Source organism: Fukomys damarensis, unplaced genomic scaffold (assembly GCF_012274545.1).
Source record: "Fukomys damarensis isolate Sample0158 unplaced genomic scaffold, DMR_v1.0_HiC HiC_scaffold_19, whole genome shotgun sequence".
Lineage (NCBI taxonomy): Eukaryota > Metazoa > Chordata > Mammalia > Rodentia > Bathyergidae > Fukomys > Fukomys damarensis.
Genome location: NW_022900931.1, coordinates 47768013 through 47792128, shown reverse-complemented (window position 1 = coordinate 47792128; position 24116 = coordinate 47768013). Strand labels below are relative to the sequence as shown.

The 24116-nt window shown below is 40.3% G+C and overlaps 1 protein-coding gene across 3 annotated transcripts in view; it reads right to left on the bottom strand.

Moving 5' to 3' along the window:
• Copa (COPI coat complex subunit alpha) overlaps window positions 1-24116 on the bottom strand; it is a 44781-nt gene that overhangs the window by 7032 nt on the left and 13633 nt on the right. For 2 of the 3 annotated variants that reach the window (XM_010616660.3, XM_010616661.3), the window contains exons 7-21: window positions 19703-19812; window positions 15986-16085; window positions 15013-15148; window positions 13615-13697; window positions 11283-11433; window positions 9771-9837; window positions 8796-8871; window positions 6676-6758; window positions 5639-5778; window positions 5035-5120; window positions 4781-4946; window positions 3014-3176; window positions 2773-2919; window positions 1518-1707; window positions 1154-1249 (exon numbers count right to left, since the gene is read on the bottom strand). In XM_010616660.3, the coding sequence (XP_010614962.1) occupies window positions 1154-1249; window positions 1518-1707; window positions 2773-2919; window positions 3014-3176; window positions 4781-4946; window positions 5035-5120; window positions 5639-5778; window positions 6676-6758; window positions 8796-8871; window positions 9771-9837; window positions 11283-11433; window positions 13615-13697; window positions 15013-15148; window positions 15986-16085; window positions 19703-19812 (1794 nt within the window). The remainder of the gene's footprint in view (window positions 1-1153; window positions 1250-1517; window positions 1708-2772; window positions 2920-3013; window positions 3177-4780; window positions 4947-5034; window positions 5121-5638; window positions 5779-6675; window positions 6759-8795; window positions 8872-9770; window positions 9838-11282; window positions 11434-13614; window positions 13698-15012; window positions 15149-15985; window positions 16086-19702; window positions 19813-24116) is intronic. The other variant, XM_010616662.3, reaches the window with a different exon arrangement.

Here is a 24116-nt window from a genome sequence, read left to right as displayed (position 1 = left end):
TGAGTATTCCTCATTGACATGTTTGGGACTAGAAGCGTTTCAGAGTCTTTTGGATTTTGGAACATTCGTATAGGCTTTACTGGTCAGGTACCCCTAATTTGAAAATCTGAAATCCAAAATGTTCCAAAATCCAAAATCTTTTAAGCATCATGTTGATATTGGGTCTTGAAGCACTTCAGGTTTTGGGTTTTTTGATTAGGAATGTTCAACCTTTACTAAGTTTTCAAGTAACTTGTTATACAGAAATTAATTGGTAATGAATAGTTATTTATCATCAACGTTAATGACAATCTTGGATCCTCCCTGACTCTTCTCACACACCCTACAACTAGCACTGTAATAATATTGGGTTGAGAATGTAGCTCAGTGGTGCTGCGCCTGCCGGGCAAGCATAAGGTCCTGAGTTTAATCCTCAGTGCGGGGTGGGGAGGGAGAAGAGTCACATTGCTTCTATTTTAAAAATATATCCCCAATCTGGCCATTTTCGCTCCTCCACTAGAGGAGCCTGGTCCTGCCTCGTTTTTACTTTGTTCCTGTATGTATCTCAAATGCTTCTATAGTGCTTGGTGTTTAGTGCTTTCTCAAAAAACAAAACAAAATCTCCTTAAATGTATACATGTATAAATAAGGAGTGAACTCAACAGTCTAGAAATAAAGAAATAAAATTCTAATGCCTCCAACCAATTACATTTACTAAAGTGTCTCTCTAGGAGACATATATATAGATATATTTTATTAATTTTTATGTATATGTTATTGAACCTAGGGGTACTCTACTGCTGACCTATATCCCCAGCCAGTTTAAAAAATTTTTATTTGGAGACAAGGTCTTGCTAAATTGCCTAAGCTGGCCTTGAACTTGTGATCCTCCTGTTTTAGCCTCCCAAGTAATTAGGATTACAGGCGTGCACCGCCACGGTCAGCTTCCTCCAGGACTTTCAAAACCTCTTGTCTTCCCCATGACTAACGGTTCTCTTAGGGGTGTAGGCCAGAGTGGATATTCTGGCTGTAACTCCCTTAGGCTTTAAAGAAAAATCTAAACTTTGTATGAACATGAAATGTCTCCTGAAAGGGCAATTCTGTACCACTATACATAAATAATGCAACAGGGGAAAAAAAAAATACTTCTTAGGGCCTCCAAGGAGCTACTTACTCTGTCCACAGTTCTTTAGGATCCGCACTCGCTCAGACACATCACCCAGGTATAGGGCGTTCTGATAATGGCCACTCATGTCCTTTCTGATCTCAGCTGTGGCAAGTCAAGAAACACAACTTAGGTTTTCTTTCTATTTTTGTTTGCTGAGACAGAGTCTCACTATGTAGTTTAGCCTGGCCTTGACTCACTATGTAGCCTAGGCTGGCCTCAAACTTGTGGTGATCTTCCTGACTCAGCCTCCTGAGTACTAAGATTACAGGTGTGTACCACCAAGCTTGGCAGTTTTCTTTCTTTAGTTTTCTCTCCCCGACTTACCTCCCCCCAAAACCCCTTCTCCCAATAGTGGTTTTAGGGGCCTCACCAATCTTCATCATCTTGCGAAGTTTCTCCAGGTTGCCCGTAATAAGGTACAGGAAGGAAAGTTTATCAAAGTTTTTGGTACGCTGATAGCACATTTCGACAATCTGGTGGTTCCCCTGTAGCAGGGCCACTTCTCCCAGCTTCTCCCAGCAGTTCTTGTCATCTAGTGCTTTAGCTGCTTCCAGAGCAATCTAAAGAACCCCCAAGATTAGTGTTCAGAGGATACCGTGGAGGATCCTCTGTGACTAAAAACAAGGTACACTATAGTCAAAGCACATGTCTCTAAAAAAAAATTTCCCAGAGAATGCCCTCCCTGTACTTTTAATAGCTCCTAGCTTTCAGCCTAGTGTTGAGAATTTTAACTATAAAAAGGATCTCTTTTTTTTCTTTATTTTTTTGGTACCAGGGATCAAACTTGGGACCTTGTGCTTGCGAGGCAGGTGGCAGCACCACTGAGCTAAATCCCTGGCCAGCAAACAGGATTTCTTTAGATCCATGAATAGAAGAATTGTATCACATTATTCTCATCTTGAGATATTTTCTAAAACTTTACTTTTAAAACAAAATCACTAGGGCCTGGGGATTTAGCTCAGTGGTTCTGCCTCCTGCCTCGCAAGTGCAAGGACCAGATTTCGATCCCCGGTACCGCCACAAATCACCTAGCAGTTACTGATTCCAAAGGGCCAGTTCTTGCTCATCTAATCATTCCCTGCCTGCCAAGTTCAAAGATTCACAGGGGTTTTAGGAAAGGCAAAAGAAATTATAAAAGAAGGAAGTTCAGAAATAGAAAAAACAATATTCTTAAGCTCTTTCCTCATCTGAAAATGATACCTGTGTCCTCTGAGCTTCAACATTTAATAAATATTCCTTCCAGCTCAGTTGTACTGCTGCCTGTCTTGAAAGCACAAGGTCCTCAGTTCAGTCCCCGGTAACACACACACACTCCTCCACCTAATCAAAATTAAGTGCCAAGGAGATAGTGCATTTTTTTTTTTCAAATTTTATACTGTCTTGCTTTTATCTTGGAAGTTACTGAACTCAGACGAAGAATGACAACAATGGTGGAAATGCTGTGGCAGAGGCTGAGACATGAGAAACAAAAAATAAGTCAGTAGGAAGAACAGCAATAGGAAGATGGCTCAATCTAACAGCTAAAAACAAAAACCAAAATCCTTATCCTGGCCAAAGAAGCAAGCCTAGAGTAACGCTTTCCCACTGCCACCCTCTCATGTTTTATAAAATGACCACATCCTCACCTCAATGTTTCCGCACTCCAGTGCCAGACTAAAGCGGGTTTTCTCATCCTTGACGAAATGCAGTGCCACTTCAGGGTAGCCCTTCTTCTGCAGGTAAGCAATGATAGACTGGCCTACCAGTGTGGCGTTCCTCACCATGTGCAGTACCTAGATAGTGTCAGTTAGGTAGGGCAGGAAACATCACTCGCAGGAACAGCAGTGCTGCCCCTCTTAATATTCCAGGGTAACCCTCGTTTCCTACCTCATCATATTTTCGGTTGATCAGGGCCAGCTTGAATTTGAACTCAGTGGGATCAATGGTGAGTACCCGAGGACGACACTCCCTATCCAGGCAATACACATTGTTGCCCTTCACTCGTGTGACATAGATGGGTAAATCCAGAGTTCGGATAATCCCGTGGTCCCTAAGAATAGGGGAATAGACAGCAGAACTTTCAGGGAGGTGGGATCCAGCCTGTGAAAAAACTGAACAAGCCCATGGCACAGCCTTTTATTTTATTACCTTCGTCAAGTGTCACTTAGCAGTGGTGTACATAAGAAGAGACTGAAATTCATTTCAGTCTTTTGTATGTTGGGGTAGATGGTACGCTCTTTCTTTGTAATCTGTTATTCTAGGGGCTGAGTAACAGATGGGACTATAGAAATGAGACCTAAAAATTAAATCCTAAATTCTAATATACAATCAGTAGGCCACTATGGACAGGTAATTCCTTCCTTATATTTCACAAACGATGAGGCAGGAGGATCGCCATGATTTTGAGGCCAGCCTGGGCTACATAGTGAGTTCAAGGCTAGCCTGAAATACATAGCAACACCCTGTCTCAAAAAACAAACAAACAAAAAAAGTCACAAATGGAAGTAAAATAAAGCTAAATATGAAGGTACATATAACATACAAAGATAATGAAAAGCAGAAAATATTTTGAATTGAATAATAAAAATATCACAGATTGAAATTTGTTGGTATAATGTAATACTTGATATATAATTTATACCCTTACATGCATACACAGAATTAGAAAAAATACTGAAAATTAATGGGTTCTCCATGTGAAGATATGCAGACTCTATGATCTAGCAATTCTACTCCAGGAATACACTTTAGAGAAATGTATGTGTGTACCAGCAAACATGTAAAAGAAGGTTTAAAAGAACATTGTTTGTAATAGCCCAAAACTAGAAATCACTCAACTACTCATCAATTAGAACTGACAATGGCACAATCATATAATAGGATATTATAAAATAAAATATATTAAAACCACAAGGATGAATCTTATAAACAAAACATGGAGTAAGATATAAAACAATGTAGACAATATGATTTTACTTATATACAGTTTAAAATCAGGCAAAACTAAATCACATTAAGACACACACTGGGTGGTAAAATTACAAAGGAAAGCAAGGAAGAAATTACCATAAAAACCAGAATGTTTGTTTTGAGTAGAAACATGGGTCTGTGATCAATAAGGGCCACAGTGCAGATGGGAAACTAAAACTGCTTTCTTTCTTTTTTTTTGAGACAGGGTCTCCCTATGTAGTTGAGACTAACCTGGAACTTACTGTGTAGCCCAGGCTGGTCTCAAACTCATGGTGCTCCTACTGGTTCAGCCTCCCGAGTGCTGGGATTATAGGTGTGCGCCACCATGCCCGGACTCTTTTTTTTTTTGTACCAGGGATTGAACTCTGGTCCTTTTGTTTTTGAGGCAGGCAGCGGAATCACTGAGCTAAATACCTGGCCCTTTCTTTTCTTTTCTTTTCTTTTTTTTTTGCTACCAGGGATCAAATTCAAGACTTTGTGCTTATCAGGCAGGCGTGGTGCCACTGAATTCATCCCTGGCCCAACAATTTCAAGAAATTTTTTTAAACAGCAATGTTCTGATGGCACTAGCACATGTGCCAAAGGCTTCTCCATGAAGAAAGTTTGCACAGGACTTCAGTTACATCTCCTGAGACAGGATGAGGAGCCACCTTCTTCTACTTGTACCCCAAGTGATTCACTTACCCAGTTGTGACAGCATATTTGATGTGGTTGCTTGTGGTATAGATAAACACCCCACTCTCATCCCAGGCCCCACTCTTGACACGAATGTTCTCATGAATGTTACACAGAGCATCCAATTTGCGGTTACAGATCACAATGGCTGTAAGAGGCAAAGGGTATGAGTGCTCTGTTGGACAGGGTGAGTGCAGTAGACTGGTGGGGTGGGGAAGGGAAGGAGGGGAGTATAAATCAGGGTGGATATAATGAAGACTTACCGTGTTTGGCCAGTAGTGCCACATGAGACATATCTGCCGACCAGATGACATATTTCACCTTGGAAATCTTCACAGATGCCAGTGTCCTGAGATAGGAGAGAGGCAAACATGATCTACAACTATGATCTATGTTTTTTCATCCTCAAATGAAGGTAAATCCCATTTCTCAAAGTCATTCCAAATAGACATTCCCTGCCAAGTAGCTCGGTTACTCAAAACATTTTGGTTTACATCAAGCACTCCCCTCTTTTTCAACCCTTGCTCTCCATCCCCTTGTGTTTTTAAGGATTTGCATATATCTGTGATCATCCCTGGACTATAAACTCTTAAGTATATGAACTGTGCTATTCATCTCTGAGTTCTTTCACTCCAAGGCCCAAGAGCATTCTTTGTGCAGATAAGCACTTTAAAACAGACAAGCACAGTAAACAGCTGTAATGTGGTATGTGCAAGACGAAAGGGAAAAAGTGCCTGGAAAGAATTTTCAAGTTATAGAAGAAACGGTCAAGCCACATGGCAAACACACTCAGTGGACAGGGGAGCTCCTGCTTTCACCACTCCCCCTACCACATGCCTCTCTGCTTAAAGGCACATGTCACATTACCGCTTCTGCTGCACATCAAAGAGTGTGATGGAATCTGCATCCCGAAGCAAGAGATTGCCTGTGCCTGCATAGAAGATCTCATCACAGTTGGGCACTTGGACCTTTTTGGTGATCTCATTCTTCAGATTCTTGATCAGAAGCTGAAATTATATTATAGTTAGGGGTAAGAGAAGTCAGATGATGACAAAAGATGACATTCTTCAGTAACTGTACCTCAGCAATAAACTAAGTATTTTTTCCGTCTAATTCCATCACCACACCAGGTAGAGCATTCCAAGATACTCTCCTTTTTTTCTCCCCAGTAATAGGAATTGAACCCAGGCCCTGGGCACTGAGCTACATCTTCTACCCCTTTTTCTTTTTCTATTTTTTGAGACAGAGTCTTGCTATGTAGTTCAGGCTGGCCTTGAACTCACTATGTAAGTCAGGTTGGCCTTGCACTTGCAGAGATCCTCCTGCCTCAGCTTCTTGAAATGGAGAACTATACCATATCCAGCTTATTTTTCATTTTGACAGAGTCTCAGTAAGTCAGTAAGTTGCCCAGGCTGGGATCAAACTTGCAGTCCTCCTACCTCAGTCTTCCTGAGAGCTAGGATAACATGTGTGCTACTGTGTTTTTGAAACATTAGTTTTAGGGCTTAAATTTTTGTTAGATGTTTTCAAAGACCTTTATTCATCTTATGCTGGACCTATTACATTTCAAGTACCAACGGAGGTGGCAGGACAAGAAAGGAGATCTCCTCGTCATATAGCCCACCTACTTTCTTTTGATGCAGTTTTGACTCCTGTAATCAAGAGTGACTTTAGCTGGGCCCTTTAAACCCAGAGCCACAGTGGTATCAACTCAATAAAAATCAACTTTAAAGCCTTTCTCTCCAGGGGGATTAGAGTAGAACTTAGGGAGAGCGGGGAAAGCCAATACAAGAAGATCACAACTGCTCAGGGGGAGAATAAAGGAAAACAGTGTCCTTTATTTTACAACACATGGGCCACTAGTAGGGTCCTCAAACTGCTTTTCACTTTTAGTGTTAACTCACCGAATGCATCCGATCTAGAACAGCAAACCTATTTCGAGCAACCCAAACGGCTGTCAGGCCTGAGGATCTTTTCCCTTCAGGAGCTGAGGAGAACAAAACCAAAGGGTAGAAGCGTGTGGTGAGCCACTGGCAGGTGACAGAGTCAGGTGCCATGGAACTGCCAATCTTACTGTCTGCCATCTTGGCTTTGCCAGTTCAGCTGCTGCCTAACTAATTCAGCCATAACCTGAGGCTACTGTTGAGTGACTTTTCCCCATCAGTTTCCTCCAAACTCCAACCCCCACCCCTGCCAAGCCTCTTTTCCGCAGGCCAAGCGGCTGCATTTCAGACAATACCATCTACTGGCAGACGGCTGCCGATCTTGGGAGACAGCACACTCTATCAAGCTAACGAGCAGGGCCTCCCAGGCCAAGCTGCAGCACAGCAAGCAGCCTGTCAAACTCTAGGACCTCCTATCTGAACAAGCTGGAGTAGAGACAGAATCCCCTCCCCAGGATGCAGCTGCTCTGCTGCTTTTAACATGCAAACGCAGGCCTCCTAGTAGGGCAGGGTGGGGCAGAGCCCCCCCAACAAATCTTGACAGGCAAGCTCTGTGTTGGACAGTGTTTAGCACCAAGCTGTTGCTCTGTAAATACCCATTCTTATGGCTCTGAAGAGAGTTATAAAATGTTCCTCAGTTCTGTGGCTGATTAGAATTTTGAAATGGACACTCTACTCTCTGAGAAACTTGTAAAGGATGCACTGAAATACTTTTATTTATTGTAACAGAAGAAAAACAGACAGACCATGCTCTCCAGCTTTGCCCTGTTTTTTTCTGGCACCTAGAGCAGCAGGCAATTTATAAAACTAATTATTATCATAACCAATACTTCCATTTTGGAGCCAGGAAACCACACTACTCCAGCTTTTGCTTTCTCTTCTTCTTGAGGCCCATCACTTTACTAATTATGATCTCCCTCAAAGGACAGAGAATAGAAAAGTGGTGACAAAACAAAGGTAAAACTATACTAATCATAAACAGTTCAAAGGAAAAAAAAGCAAGGGTGTGGGTTGGGAAGATTTGGTCAGAAACAGCTTCACTGACTAATTTATAAGAAAAACTCTGATTTATAGATACAAAATACATATATATTTCTTTATCAGTATGGTGATATTTAAAAGAGTGACTGAATGATAATATCCTACTAACTAAGCAGTCAGAAGTTGGTCCTTTGGTTGCATATGATGCATTAATTATTTCAAAGGCAGGAGGGCTGGGGATGTAGCTCAGTGGCACCACGCCTGCTTCGCAAGCACAAGGTCCTGCATTTGATCTCTAGTCCTGAGGTGGGGCGGGGAGAGGGATTGGGGAAAAAAAAGTGAATTATACTTACAATAATGACCTGGTGGTATCCACAAAAGGGACAGAGCTAGAAAAGTATTTCTTAGGAATATGCTAAAGGGCTCTAAAATATCATCAAAGTACGCTAGCATCATTGGGGACCTGCAGCGTAAGCCTCTGACCTGGTAACATCTATAAACCCACGGGAGCAAGTACACCAAAAGGAGCATAACTGGAGTTGAATCCATCCTGAGAATGTTTGTCAGCAAGTTCTGATAGCAAGGACATCAACAAGGGATGGTGGTGATGAAAGAGGTAGGCAGTGGTCTCAGCTGGATCCTAGGATCCCAGGTGGGGCATGGGGCTGTTACCAGCCTCGTCTTTTTGACATGCAGGAAGCAGCAAATCGGATCTGGAAGTGGATGGGGGAGTATAAATCCCTAGTCCCAGGATGAGACATTGCAGATTGGAACCACATTTTTAAATAAATGAAACTACCAGGGTGAAAGTCATATCATCTGACAATAAACTAAGATAACACGCTGTGCTGAAAGAGAAAATGGAGAGTTTCTAATAACCAAATTATAAAATATATATATCTAGCTGGGGTAATAAAATGGAAGAGGAACATGAATATTTCACACCATGGTTGCCTCTGATGCAACTATCAGCAGCACCTGCCAACAGACATGAGTGATGTGGCCACAGCTTCGGGATGGAATGTGAGAAACTTGAAGAGGAATGATGAGGTGGGTGAGGAGAGCTGGGAGCAGGAGGGGCAGACAAAGAGGATGCCTACCATCAGGATTCTGGGAGTCGGCATCTTTGGGGATGGTATAGAGATCATAGGTACTATTCTCTAAATTGCTGGCTCTCTGAAGAGGAAAAAAGGAAATTAAAATGTTAGTGAGAAGTACCCAAGATACCAGCTTATTTGACAGAGAAACTGTTCCATTATATAGGCAACTGTTGGAAACTATACTTTTGTCACCCTTCGCCCACAGGGCATTTGACTATTTCCACATTAAGAATTGTAGGGTTCTTAGCCAAACTACTTAGCACTGATGCCATTTTATTTCTGTTATCCTGTAAAGACAGAGCTATCATATGAGTAAAAACAAGGATTGCTCTCTGTTCTACAAATTAAAAGACTAAGACCCCAATATTCTAGTGTCCCACCTAAGAATATTTGTCAACTTAAAGGTCTGCTTAAAAAGAAAAAAAAAAGACATTAAAGATAATAATGAAGAGAAAATTGGATTGCTATATATTAAAGGACCAAGAATAGATACTAGAAGTTATGTGGTTTTCATTCTTTTAAATTTGATCACCAAGACACTAAAATTAGAATTTTTTTTTTTTTTTTTTTTTTTTTTTTGCATATGGTACGGCAAGAAACAGAGAGGGCTTTAATGACTCTGAAGGCAAATTCTCTGAAAAGAGCTAGCTTATAAAATCATCATTCTAATTTCACACAAAGAGAAGGATTAAGCACTCTCTCCATCACTTTTAGTGATCTGGATCATTTATCTCAATGTTTCATTAGGTTTAGATGCTGTTAGCCTTATGAAAGATCTAAGTTCACAAACTTTCAACATGCTTATTACAACAACCGAAGCCCACCTAGTGTAAGCTTTCAATTTTTCATTGTATTAGCTCTTATGAAATGACCAGTAAATAGCTTCTAAGAAGCCAACTGTAGTGCCCTAAAGGCATAAGAAAGATTATCTATGGAAAATGAGAAGAATCTAGAAGGACTTCACAGGTTACTTACTGTACACAGCAGGACTGCATTTTCTGCTGGATTGTATGACATGTTGAACACTGGAAATTTGGAACCACTGGAGATAAATCAAGAAAAAGAAAACAGGGAATAGATATAAGAATAGAAGGAAGAAATGAATTACCTCTTCATTTTCTACTTATACAATCTTTTTTTTTTTTTTTCTGGGACACAGGGTCTCACCACATAGTCCAGGCTGGCTTCAAACTCACTATGTAGCCCAAGGTAGCCTTGAACTTGTAGCAATCCTCCTGCCTCAGCCTCCCAAGGGCTGGGACTATAGACATGTGCCACTCCAGTATTTATACATATGTCCATCACTTTTTTTTCTCATTGAGTTTATTGGTACATTTTAGGTATACAGTACAGTTAACATTCATCATCGGGATCTTGTACCTGTCCATCACTTTTATAATCAGGAATAAAAATAAATAAATATTGTATTTTTCCTCTTCTTTTCTTTAAGGCAGTGGTGGGGAACCTATGGCATGTGTGCTGCAGTGGGAATACAAAGTCCTTTCTGCTGGAACATGAGCCTAGTCACCCCAACATTTGAGTATCAGATAACAGTGCACATATGGGCGGTGTTGGCACTCTGCAATAATTAAGTAGGTTTGGGGTTGTAGTTTGGGCACTCAGTCTCTTAAAGGTTCACCATCACTGCATGAAGGGTTCTGAACTTACAGTTCAAAAAAGCAAACATTTATTCCCCAGAGGGTAAGGCTAGCATTTACTGTAGTGGGTTTGATTTTGCTAGTGAATGAATTCCTACACATAATCACAGTGGACACCACAGAGTAACATGGTATGATCTGTCTCTGGCTGGTTTCCCTCGTCCCTTGGATTGTTCCCACAAACCAATCGTTTTATTGTAGTGATGCTTGAGGGTGGTTATCTACCCGCATGCCAAGGTTTGCCACCATGAATGTTTCAGCATGCTGATGCAGCTGGCTTTCCAAAGGGACAGTTCTTTTTGCCAGGCATCCCATAGGTTATCAAATCTTCAGAGTTAAGAGTTTCCGGAGACATATATTCTAGTTTAGGGTTGTGTGCATTTTGCTGGAAAGCAAAGGAAAACTGTAACTTTTGTACAAACCTCCACCACAGTACTTATCACCCTGTACTATAATCATTTAGGTCTACCATTCACTATAACATGAGTTCTTCCCTCAAGGTAGAAATGCCAAATAAAAAGCAAAAAGGCCCATACCAAGTTAGGCTACTCTATACCAAGGAACTTTCTTTGGTTTGTAACAGATTTGGCAAACTATAGCGGTGCAACTTCCTCCCCACCCCAGGGTTGTCAGGGGAATTCCCAGTTTATCAGGGCCACCTCCTTAGCTACCATGCTAGGGTTTAAACTGAGCAGGCTTTGCAATGGGGATTCCATGTGTGACAGGCGATGAGATCCAAAAGGCTGTTGAACAGAAACAGCCTATTTATGGGCAATGTATCATGGTGACAGCTGAAAGGTTTTGAAAAGAAAAAACAATTCTGACTTACCTCCGCAACTGCATTACAGCTACATCTTTGGAGCTGTTGAAATCCAGCTGACGTAAGAATCGGTCCTTGACATAATGCAGCATATTGCCATGAACAGCGTAGGCGGGCCGTTCCCGTTCCAGTTTAAATACAATCATGCCACCATCATGGCCTGGAGGGTAAGAGAAGAAAGGAGACAATTAGCTACAGGCAAAACAGCAAGCTAGAAACAGGAACACACAGGGTGAGGATTACATATATGTACGCTAAAATCAAAGACAAGACACCTGCTATGGTTGGGAGGTAGTTTGTCCCTCAAGAGTTTGTGTGTTGGATGCTTGGTCTTGAGTGTGGCAGTGCTGAGGTGGTAATTTTTAAGAGGGACAGGAAAGGCTAGAGGAATGTGATGAGGCCACTGGGAAGCTCATCTTCAGAATCCTCTCTGGCTTCCTGTCTGGCCAAGTAATCTCCCTCTTGCATGCACTCCTGCCCTGATGCTATCTGGCAGGTCAGAACACAGCCAACAGGCCCTCACCAGGAGACAAACAGACCAAATCTTGGACTTTCAACCTCCAAAACTATGAGCTAAATCAACCTGTTTACTTTATAAAACGCTCAGTGCCAGGTATTTTGTTTTAGCAACAGACTAATATAATACTAAACTGTATTTGTTGACCCTCCTAATTTTTAGAATCTTTATTCAGATAATTCTCTGTGTATCTTTTCTTTTTTTTTGGGGGGGGGTTTGAGACAGGGTCTCACTAAGTAGTTGAGACTGACCTGGAACTCACTATGTAGCCCAGGCTGGTCTTGAACTCACAGTGATTCTCCTGCCTCAGCCTCCCGAGTGCTGGGATTACAGGCGTGCGCCACCACACCCAGCTGTGTATCCTTTCTTAACAACATATCACACTGCCACATGTAGGCACAGCCCTCTCTGTGCTCCCCAACACTATGTATGAATTCCATTACAGTACTTATCACCTGCACTGTAGTCATGTAGGTCTCTCACCTCCACTACATTGAGAGAGGCAGAAATTATACCTTCCCACCTCCCTTGTTCCTTAGCAAATAAGAAAAACATAAAGAGTGTTTGCTTAAAACATGAATGATAGTTTTAAAGTTCTGCTCTCTCCCTATTGGCATCATCTGTCCCTCGGAGAACCCTTCTGTTCTTGTTCTACCGGCTTCTCCCTACACACAAAGTAGTGTCACTTCCCTCACAAAATCTTCCAATGGCTTTCCATTCACTCAGAATAAAATCTAAAGTTCCGCCCATGGTCTGTATGACAATACACAATCTCGGACGGCTGCACTTCCTAACACTTAGTCTGACAGTCACTGTGCTCTTCTCCCCTGGGCCTCTCTGATGTTCCACTACATTCTAAGTACTTCTCGTCCAACTACCTGTTCTTCACATTTGCTGTTCCTATTGCCCATACCCTTTCATTTTTTTGTGGGTACGGGGAGTGAATGTAGGACTTTCAAATGGGGTACACACCCAGCCCTTTTCTTTTCTTTCTTTCCTTTTTAATTGTGAGGTAAGAGTCTCGCTAAGTTGCTGGGCTGGGTTCAAACTTGCAATCCTCCTGTCTCAGCTTTCCAGAATGCTGGGATTACAGGTGTGCACCATGGTGCCCAGCTCCCTTTCACCCTTCTGAATGCTCAGTACAAAGTAGCAGACCCTATACTTGTTCCTCTTTATTTCCTATATTTTTGTTTAATTTTTCTTCAAAGCATTTCACCACACATTTTATATATTTACTGTTTATGGTCTATCTCTTTGAACAACAACTGAAAACCTCATTAAGGGAAGGACTTTGTCTTATGCACTGCTTAAACATGGGCACCCAGAATAGGGTCTGGGACTCCACAGGTATTTGTTTAAGAATGAATATTCTAGCTTATCAATCTGAGACCTCTTTTTTCTTCTTTTCCCTATTTTATTTTTAAATTTTTATTTGTATTAGTGCATGTTTGTAGTACATAATGATTACGTTCATTATGAAGAGTTGCTATGTGTATATAACATATGTTAATTCTTTTTACATCCCTTCAGTCAGAGAACTCTAAGTGTCCAGTATTAGCCTCCTATCAACTTCGAGGAGCTAATTTAAAAGAATCGACTATGTGGATCTTGGTAGAGAAAGAGCACTAAAAGATACTATCCAGGAAGTAAAAGTGGCAGGGGGGAGAAGCGGAAAAATGTAATCTAAGTTACTCTGAAAAATTCTACTTCTCTTTGTTACCCTATTAGACATTTAGAGACAAAGCAAATGAATAATCATTTCAAAACTTAAAAAATCTGAACTGAAGCAAGGAAAAGAAAAAAAAAAAAATGAATAGCCCTTACCTGCTGCAAAGAGGTTAAGGTTGGGGTGGGCAGCCAGGACCCAGAAACGATCATGGTCCCTGCGGAAGGTCTGAACCCCAGTCCTAGGAAAGAAAAATATTAATTTTTTGAAATCTTCTAGGAAAAAAAAAAATTGAATGGTGGGAGGAGGGGGTGAATGGAGGGCAGGGACAAGGGGAAAAAATGAGAATCAAGACCTATTATGTAAAGGTACAGGATCCCAATAATGAATGTAACTGTATTGTATACCTAGATTGTACCAATAAACTCAATAAAAAGAAAAGAAAAAAAAAATGAATGGTAAGCCTAAAAGCAGACTAAAAAGTAAATCAAGGCATATAAATTACACATCATAATTTAAGGTGTACAGGGGCCAGAGATTTAGCTCAGTTGTTCCACCACTTGCCTTGCAAGCACAAGGAAGCGAGTTCAATTCCTGGTACAAAAAAAAAAAAGGTATACAACATGATATGATAAATTCTACCAAGAAACAGAAAAACTTTAAACTGATCCAATTATTTTGAAATTTCAATTTTCCCCTGTTCATCATAATTTTATACTGTTGTTTTCATGTTATATTTCTTCTATATGGCTACAAAACTGGGGGGAAGGATAAGAATGTTTAAATTTAGATGATAAAAAGAATACACAGTGCTATGGCTTGTGTCTAGATGTCCCCCTAAAGCTTCATGTGATGATAGGTAGGGGGCTTTTTAGAGCATGGATAGGCCTGGATATAGAGTGTGTGGTACTGGGATTAAAGGTGTGTGATTACTAAATCAGTCTACTGATTGGTTTGGCACTTGCTCTAAGCCCGATAGCATAGATAGAATATAAAAGGTGCAGAAAGAACTGCTAAATTCACTTGGGCTTGCTGCTTGCTGCTCTTGCCTCTCTTGCCCACCTGCTTGTCATGGACTGTTTCACCTCTGCCCTGCCCATCTGCCATGTCAGCCTGCCTTGGAGCCAGCCAACTATGGACTGAAACCACTACGAACTGTGAAAACTCTTCTCCTTTAATTTTGGGTGCCAGGTATTTTGTCTCAGCAATATGAAAAGGTAACAAAGATACACAGAAATTTCTACTTGATTAAAAAATTAATACATATTAGATGACCTGATTTTTCTACACAGTGAAGATTACTATAAGAGATAAAAAGAAGTATTTTAATTTTTTTTTTTTTTTTTTTTTTTGAGACAGGGACTCGCTATGCAGTTCAGGTTGGCCTTGAATTCACTATGGAGCCCAGGCTGTTCTTAAACTCTCGAGGATGCTCCTGCCTGAACCTCTTGAGTGCTGGGATTACAGGCATGTGCCATAATCTAATTTTTAAAAGAAAAAACAAGAGAGAACAGGACTTTCCCCAGGGTTTGGTCACACATCAACAACTCCCTTACCGCTTAGACATATCCCACACTCGAATACTCTTGTCTTCAGAATTGCTGAGGATCAACTCTTGGCGAGGGTGGAAGACAGCACAAGACACATTGTTGTAATGGCCCCGGCAAGTGTCAACCTCCCATGCCTTTGATTCTGAAGGACAAAAAAGAATGAAATCATCAAAAGTCCCTACTATTCTAACTTTTGGATTTTCAATCAAGAGTTCTCTCAATCAAATGTTAGGTACTACTACAAAATACTAAATCATCAATTCTTTCTAATAGAGCAATTTTCCTTTCCTTTTTCTCCCCACCCCCACCTCTCTCTACCGGGGATTGAACCCAAAAGCCTTTGCACTGACCTATTACAAAAACTAATTAATTTATCTAATACTTTTGGTTCTTTTGAAACAGGATCTCACTATATATTCCAGGCTGGCCTTGAACTCACTATGTAGCCCAGGCTGGACTCAAACTTTCAATCCTTCTGCCTTAGCCTCCTGAGTGCTGGGATTAGAGGAATGTACCACCACATCTGGCTAGGTTTCTTTATCTTCACATATGTCTCTGTTCTCTCATTCTGATCCTTATATCAAGTATAACCCTCTATTTCATCATTCTTTATGCTTATATCCTGTTTTATTTAATCACATGGCATTTATTGCTAGTGGTCATTTTAGAAGAAATGTAAACTACTTACAAGAGAGGCTTTATCTATTTTGTTCAGCCCTGGATCTATAGCATCATACAAAGTAGATTCTCAATAAATATTTGTCAAGTGAATGGATGCATTCTTACTCTTAACTATGTTCATATACGAACAGGAAACCATCAAAAGAAAAAAGGGAGCAGTTTCTATGCTCCGAGAAGTAGCATAAGATAATTATGTACAGTAGGAAAATAGGTGCAAAGTACAGCAAATCTGGCTCCTTTATCTTGCTGCTAATCATCAATTTCTTAGACTTGGTGATACTGTCACTGGTTCACTCACCATTCATGCGCCAGATCTTCACTTGACGGTCATCTGCCCCAGACACGATAAGGGGCATAGTAGGGTGGAAGGCAGCCCAGTTTACACCACGGTCATGGCCCTGTTTAAAAACATATAAGAAATGAAGTGGTTCTTCTAAAACAGCTTTATAATCATTATTCAAAGGAAACAAATGAATCGTGTGATGGTTATAAAAGATGTCTCTGATTTATACTTTGTATACAAAAACTCAAGGGACTATGCCACTGTGGTAAGGTTTTGAACATTAGAATTACGTCAATCTATCCAATTAACTTTCAAATTATCATGGGAATTCCCGAATATATCTACATCCCTATTTACCTTCACTTGCACTTACGATAGTGTGCCTAGTTTTTGATTTGTCTACTTTTATCTTCTTTCTCCAGCTAGTTATTAACATCTCCAAAAATAAAAATCTAGGGCCAGGGATTTAGCTCAGTGATTCTGCTGCCTGCCTTGCAAGCATAAGGACCCGTGTTCGATCCTTGGTACCAAAAAAAAGAAAAAAAATCTACTTTATAACAATGCAGAATTCTCAAAGTGTGGTCTGGAAACCTTGGAAAATCACCCAGATCCTTTAAGGAAGTCTCTAAGATCAAAACTATTTTCATAATAACACTTAAGGCTTTGCTTTTTCTTTCTAATTAGCTCTTGAATGTACAGCGTAGTTTTGCAACACTTTGGGAAGGTCAACAATGTCATTATTGCTCTGATGGCTAATGGAATAAGCATTGAAACAGTTTAGGTTTTAGGCTGAGGGTATAGCTCAAGTATGTGCTTAGCACATGCTAGGCCCAGCACCAAAAAAGAAAAAAAAAAGTTTTTAATACCAACTATGGTTAAAATTAGCCCACATAAACAAAAAACTCTTTGGGGTCCTTAATAAATTTCTTTTTTTGGTACCAGAGATTGAACTCAGGACCTTGCATCTGTGAGGCAGGTGGTGGCACCACTGAGCTAAATCCCAGTCTTAAAATAAATTTTAAGGGTGTAAAGAAATCCTCAGAACAAAAAGTTCAAGTACTGATTTTAAAATATCCTCTCCTCACAGGATACTGTGAAAGAGCAACCACTGTTGTCAGGTTAGGGATGAAAACTCTGAGGCTCACAGTCCTACAGTCAAGGTCACCAGCCACTAAGTGAATGGCAGGAGCCAGAGTAGCTGAGGTCTTGTTGGAGGCAGTCACACAGAGTCCTGCAGGCTGAGGGCTGGAGACAGTACCACTTGTCTTCACCTCAGATGGGCTGAGATCTCCAGGGATCATTTCGTTGACTCAGGATCACAGAATTGCTACTCCTCCTTGGACATCTTACTTTAGGCAGAGGGAGGAAGATATCTTCTTTTGCCTCAGACATGCCTGCTAAGGCATGAACAACCAAAACAGGCTGCATTACAGCTGCCTTGCACCCCAACAAACACACCAGTCTGTGCTCAGTAAATGCTATGGAAGGACACTGAAACAACAGATCCCTGCAAGCTACTCGGTGATTCATTTTTTTTTTTTTGCACTGAGGACTGAAATTCAGTAATTCATAATTCTCTAGTAGCCACAGTAATAAAGTAAAAGAATATTAAATTAAATATATATTTTATGTAAAGCAATATATCCAAAATATCAGCACTGAAGTATGTAATAAAAAAAAAAAGATATCCTATAACCTATTTATACAGTTATACCCCAACCTGTGCCAAAATCATGGCTAAGATAGCTTTGATTTAGAAGTATTTTTGAGGGGCCAGGCGTGGTGGCGCACACCTCTAATCCCAGCACTCGGGAGGCGGAGGCAAGAGGATCACTGTGAGCTCGAGACCAGCCTGGGCTACATAGTGAGTTCCAGGTCAGTCTCAACTACATAGTGAGACCCTGTCTCAAAAGAAACAAACAAACAAAAAAAGAAGTAATTTTGAGGTATCATGATATTAAAAGCATCTGGGTCCTGGAGTCAAACAGACCAAGTTAAAATCCTATTTTTGGGGCTGGGGATTTAGCTTAGTGGTTCGGCTGCCTGCCTTGTAAGCACAAGGACCTGGGTTCGATTCCCAATACCAAAAATAAATAAATAAATAAATAAATAAATAAAATCTTATTTTTTTCATTTACTAGATATTCGTGGATTTTGCTAAACTCTTAATTTCTCTAAATTTTACTTTTCTCATCTGTAAAATGAATTTAACAATATATATTTCACTGGATAGTTATGAGGATTAAAATAGGTGTTTTGCTTTCAGAAAAAAAGTAGTTTCTTTCCTTTATGTTTTCTATTTTCCCATTATGAACAAATTACTTACACATGGTTGGCCTAGTGTAACTCAGATTAAATTTCTTTTTGCCGCCTCCTTCTAGGAGGCTTGAGAATAGGCTCTGTGTGGGGATGGTGATGGAGACCATGCCCAGTTTTCTTCCTTTTTCACACTGGGTTCATAAGGTGACATAATTTGTCTGCAGGTGACATGTAAGCTTCATTTCTCTATTGGCTCACTCACAGCTCTATTTTCTTCTTCTTTTTTTGGATTGAACTCAGGACCTTGCACTTGCAAGGCAGGCAGCAGCACCACTGAGCTAACAGTTCTATTTTCTGTGCCTCAAACAGTGCCTGGCACCTGCGCTCTCGGGAGGCGGAGGCAAGAGGATCACTGTGAGCTCGAGACCAGCCTGGGCTACATAGTGAGTTCCAGGTCAGTCTCAACTACATAGTGAGACCCTGTCTCAAAAGAAACAAACAAACAAAAAAAGAAGTAATTTTGAGGTATCATGATATTAAAAGCATCTGGGTCCTGGAGTCAAACAGACCAAGTTAAAATCCTATTTTTGGGGCTGGGGATTTAGCTTAGTGGTTCGGCTGCCTGCCTTGTAAGCACAAGGACCTGGGTTCGATTCCCAATACCAAAAATAAATAAATAAATAAATAAATAAATAAAATCTTATTTTTTTCATTTACTAGATATTCGTGGATTTTGCTAAACTCTTAATTTCTCTAAATTTTACTTTTCTCATCTGTAAAATGAATTTAACAATATATATTTCACTGGATAGTTATGAGGATTAAAATAGGTGTTTTGCTTTCAGAAAAAAAGTAGTTTCTTTCCTTTATGTTTTCTATTTTCCCATTATGAACAAATTACTTACACATGGTTGGCCTAGTGTAACTCAGATTAAATTTCTTTTTGCCGCCTCCTTCTAGGAGGCTTGAGAATAGGCTCTGTGTGGGGATGGTGATGGAGACCATGCCCAGTTTTCTTCCTTTTTCACACTGGGTTCATAAGGTGACATAATTTGTCTGCAGGTGACATGTAAGCTTCATTTCTCTATTGGCTCACTCACAGCTCTATTTTCTTCTTCTTTTTTTGGATTGAACTCAGGACCTTGCACTTGCAAGGCAGGCAGCAGCACCACTGAGCTAACAGTTCTATTTTCTGTGCCTCAAACAGTGCCTGGCACCTAGTAAATATTTGTTAAAGGAATGAGAAAAAAATGTTGGGCATGGTGGCACGTGCCTGTAATCCCAGCACTTGGGAGGCTGAGGCAGGAGATCACTGCAAGTTTGAGACCAACCTGGGCTCCATAGTGAGTTCAAGGCCAGCCTGAACTACATAGTGAGACCTGGTTTTAAAAAACAAACAAACAAATGAATAGCATGCTGTGACTTTCCCTAGAGGACAAGCCATACTCAGTCAATGGTTGTAGAGATAAGTACCTCTAGCACATGCTTCACCACTGCATCCGTAGTTCCAAATAGATCAACCCCCGTTATTCCTCTCACATCCGACTCCACTGCGCCAGGGGACAAGTTTTTTTTCCTCAGGCCTTTGAATGAGTAAGGAGTGGAATGAAGATGTAAACATGTTATCAAAAGGCACATTACCAGGTTACAGGACAGACTAACATCGAAGAAGGGAAAAAGGGGAGCCGGGGATTTAACTCAGTGGTTCTGCCACCTGCCTCACAAGCGCAAGGTCCCGAGTTTGATGCCCGGTACCTGCCCCCCACAAAAAAAAGAAGGGGAGAAAGAAATTTGGAGACAGAAAAAAGAAAAGATTCAAGAGCTCCTATTTACAGAAATGTTCAAAATTCTGAAGTATATCCACCATCTTCTCTTCTGCTCCCTCAACATTTACCAGACCCACTTCTGGGATTCCTTTCTACAGGAGGCCAATCAAAACTTCCAACACAGCTAACTTCCTCAACAAACCTCACCTTAAGAACTGTCAATTTCAGGTAATACTCACTCTCAATTCTTCAATACTCTTGAAACGTGGCCTCAAATGGTAAAAATTCAGTTTCTACTTTCAACTTCATGAAATCTGTAACAACTTTTTCTCATTATTTTGAAGAAAAGTCATTTGGGGAGGCCATAGCTCAATGTTTCTCAAACTGAAGGATCTGGAGCAACTCGTAAGAAAGCTCCAAATGGGTCAGAGAAACAAGTTAGCCCTACTTAGGACAGAACAGCTATTTGGTCTGGAAGATAATATAAAATACTATAAAAGAGATAACCATACAAAAAGTGTATCATACCATCTACTTGACTCTTCAACAGGGCACAGGATAATTAACACTATCGTATTCTTTTAAATTCTTGCCTAAAAGGCTGGTTATAGATCTGAAATACATATTTTACCATTAAAGCCTCTGGTTGCTCTCCTCACTAGGAGGAAGTAGCCAAAAATAAGAAAACAATAGCCAAACATACCAGGATAGGAAGCATCTTATTTGTAGAAGGCCCACATTTATAGCTCATCTATACCCATCTTTAAAAGCAGACTATTTATGCTATAGTGAGACTCAAAATTATGATATCAATACAACCACCTTACATTTGAAGAGCACTTAGCAGTTTTCAAAGCACTCCAACAATATATTACATGATCTCATTCCAATAACAACCCCTTGAGATCGACAAGCAGATATCATGATGCACTTTTGTAGACAAGAAAACACAGTTGGGACTAAAATCTCATCTTTTGAAGCACAGAAAGGGATGGAAGATGAAATTACCTAGCATTTGTAAAATAAAAGAGAATAGTCTATAATAGAGAAAAACAAACCTATCCTTGAAAATAAAAATCTAAGCAGTTTCAAGCCAAATTTTGACATCTGTAGGAAACTATGAAAACTTAAGTTCAATGACTATATTACACTCTTTAAAATCAATATAAATCAATATATATATATATATACACACACACACACACACACACACATACACACACACACACATACACACACACACACAAAACTCTTTTCAGCATTCAAGAAGCAAGAACTTAAGTGGTCATGACAGTTTTAATTATTTTTTCCTCCCTGTTCAAGAAGGGCATTTACCCACCAGGTAAAGAGACATAAAGTTGATGCTTTTTTAAAAAATGCACTCTCCCAAGGCTTCATAAATACATTATTACAAGGATGCCTCCTTTCACTTACTTCACTTTTCCCTTTAATAGGATCTGTCAACTTTTTCTAATGAGTCTGGTGTAAAAAACAGATTCAAAGAAAGATACAAAGACAGACAGCTGTGAGGAACTTCACCTCCAATAAGCTTCAACAAACACATTAGAAGGAAAGCTGTATGACAGAATGGAACTCTTTGTTGTACTTGTGTGTAATGATCCAGGAAAAGGGGAAGGGTGAGAAAGACAGATGAATAGTGACAGGCAGTGAAAAGATACTTAGAGAAGAAATATTTGAGCCTTCGACAAGCCACTCACTAGGACTGCACGACAGATGGAAAATTTCTGCAGCAGCTACCCAAATCCAGAGGGAGAAGAGAACACTCTCAGAATGGACCAGTTTATGCATGCCTCCCAGTGGGAACCAGGGGGAGCAGTAAAGAGAAAGGGATGAGGACAAGAACTGGCAGCATATTAATACTTTTTAGTAGTCATTTCAAAGATTGAGTCTGCATTACATGGGCTTGACATGCAAAGGTGAAGCATGTTAAAAGAATTTGTCAGTTTACTTGAAGGCTGGGTCTAAAAAGTAGCCTATCCTTATATCTAGGTTGTAAATTTAAACAAATGGATTTTCCAGGCTAACACAAAAGACTCATGATACACCAAGCCCCAAGGGGCTCAATCCTCAATGGAGAAGTATCAAGAGATGACTTTTCCTGAAATATTTCTACATCTCTTGGTGCTTGCCTACCAGCCCACAGCATCCCTTTCTGAGATAGTCAAAATGATCAGGATTTTCACCAGTCCTCTTAAATTTGGGAGTGTTCAATCTCTTATTCAGAACTTTTCTATTTTGGAAATATGGCCCCTGACAGATCTGAAAGCTAATTTTTCTTCCTATGATCAGACTTTCTTGAGCCAAAGCCAAAAAGAATTCTGATGAAAAGCATGCCTAGTTTTAGAAAAGGAAACAGTTAAGCGCAAAGGTCTAATCCAAAAGCTCCTTCTACTTGGTTAAATACCAAAGCATCTCCTTCCATTCTGGTTAAGGGACTACTTGAAGTTAACAGAGTTGAGGATAGAGACAAACACTTAGAATGGTAAAGAAAGCAAATAATATTAGTGTAGCACTTAGCACAAAACTTGCACTGTCACATATACAAAGTATAGCAATTACAGTATCATAATCCATGCAATTCACATATTCAAGAGCACATATAAACCCTACTGGGGTTACACTTTCTCCCTCTCTCCTCTGATCTAGGTCCTTCAATTTGTTGCAAAATGTTTTCTGTCCACAAAAGATAAAGAGAAGTATTTCTTGCCTTGGGCATTTCATGATCACCAATGAGAATCCAACCATCTGACTGCTCCAAATTGCTTTAGTTAGACCACAGGGAACATGCTGTGCTAACATCAGGTGGCATAAACCGTACTCTTAAGAGTGGAGCAGTATAAGCCCCTTCTCAACCCGGTGTTCTGGGAAAGAATTAAGCCCTAATGCCTAAGGCCATCAGTTTAGGTACATCATAATTTCTCTTTGATCTAGGATGGTATTAGCCACATACTAGTCTCAGAAGCACTGAGTAATTTCAGTAGCACTTATTTTCTCACAGAATTTGGATTGGGAGAGACTATTCTAAATAACTGTCCATCATGGCTAGAACAGCATAAACTAGAATCTAACCTCAGCAGGTTCTTATATCCTGAGACAGAGGGTGCTCTGAATGTGTGCACAGTGAAAAACCACAGAAAAGCGCAGTTAGGTTACTGAATGAGTGAGTGCCAAGCTCCCTGGAAGTGTACTGGCAGTGATGAGAGGGCACAGGCTCATGATGCCTTGTGCCCAGCTCTTCCTGCTGGCATGGCTGGTCACATTTGGGTGTACTTCAAAAAGCCTAGTTGGACTGACGGAAAAACTGCAATGGCAAAACCCTAGACGAAGGAGTACAATTGCCCTGTCTCCAATATAATCTTGTTTACACCACTCCCTTCTAATTCTGAGCCTTTGGAAAGTACAAAGACAGCATGATCTAGAGGTTCTGTTCTCCAACTGTTCCCCTCTTCCTTTGGCTTGTTTCTATGCTATGTGAATCTTTTTTTTTTCCCCTGGTACCAGGAATTGAACTTAGAACCTTGTGCTTGCAAAGCAGATGCAGTGCCACTGAGCTAAATCCCCAGCCCTATGCTATGTGAATCTTAAACAACTGCTGTTGCAACATTCCGAATATTATATCCAGTAATCCAAATTTTCAACTTGCTTTTTTATTAATGGCATGTAAAAATAGCAAATATCATTTTGCCTTAGCCCACTGTGCCCTGAGGAAGTCGGATAACTTATTACCTGAGCTTTACAATGCAAAAAGAGACTCTTTTATTGCCACAAAGAATCAACCAAAGACCTATAAAGGAGCCTTCCTTTTATAGGACAAAACACTACTTTGTAGTCTAGTCACTGATTTTTCAGAGAACTCAATCTACAAGAATTTCAAACACAACAAACAGAGACAATACAGCAAATGATAACAAAATGTAACTAGGCAAAGAGGCATAGCATTTAAGTCTAATTTGCCTATTTCAACACACAGCTCTTATCTCACAAGCAAGGGCCTTTCTCTGCATTAAAATTATCTGGCTCTTGGGCCTAGGATTTGGCTCAGTGGTTCTGGCACCTGCCTTGCAAGCACAAAGACCCGAGTTTGATCCCCGGTACCAAAA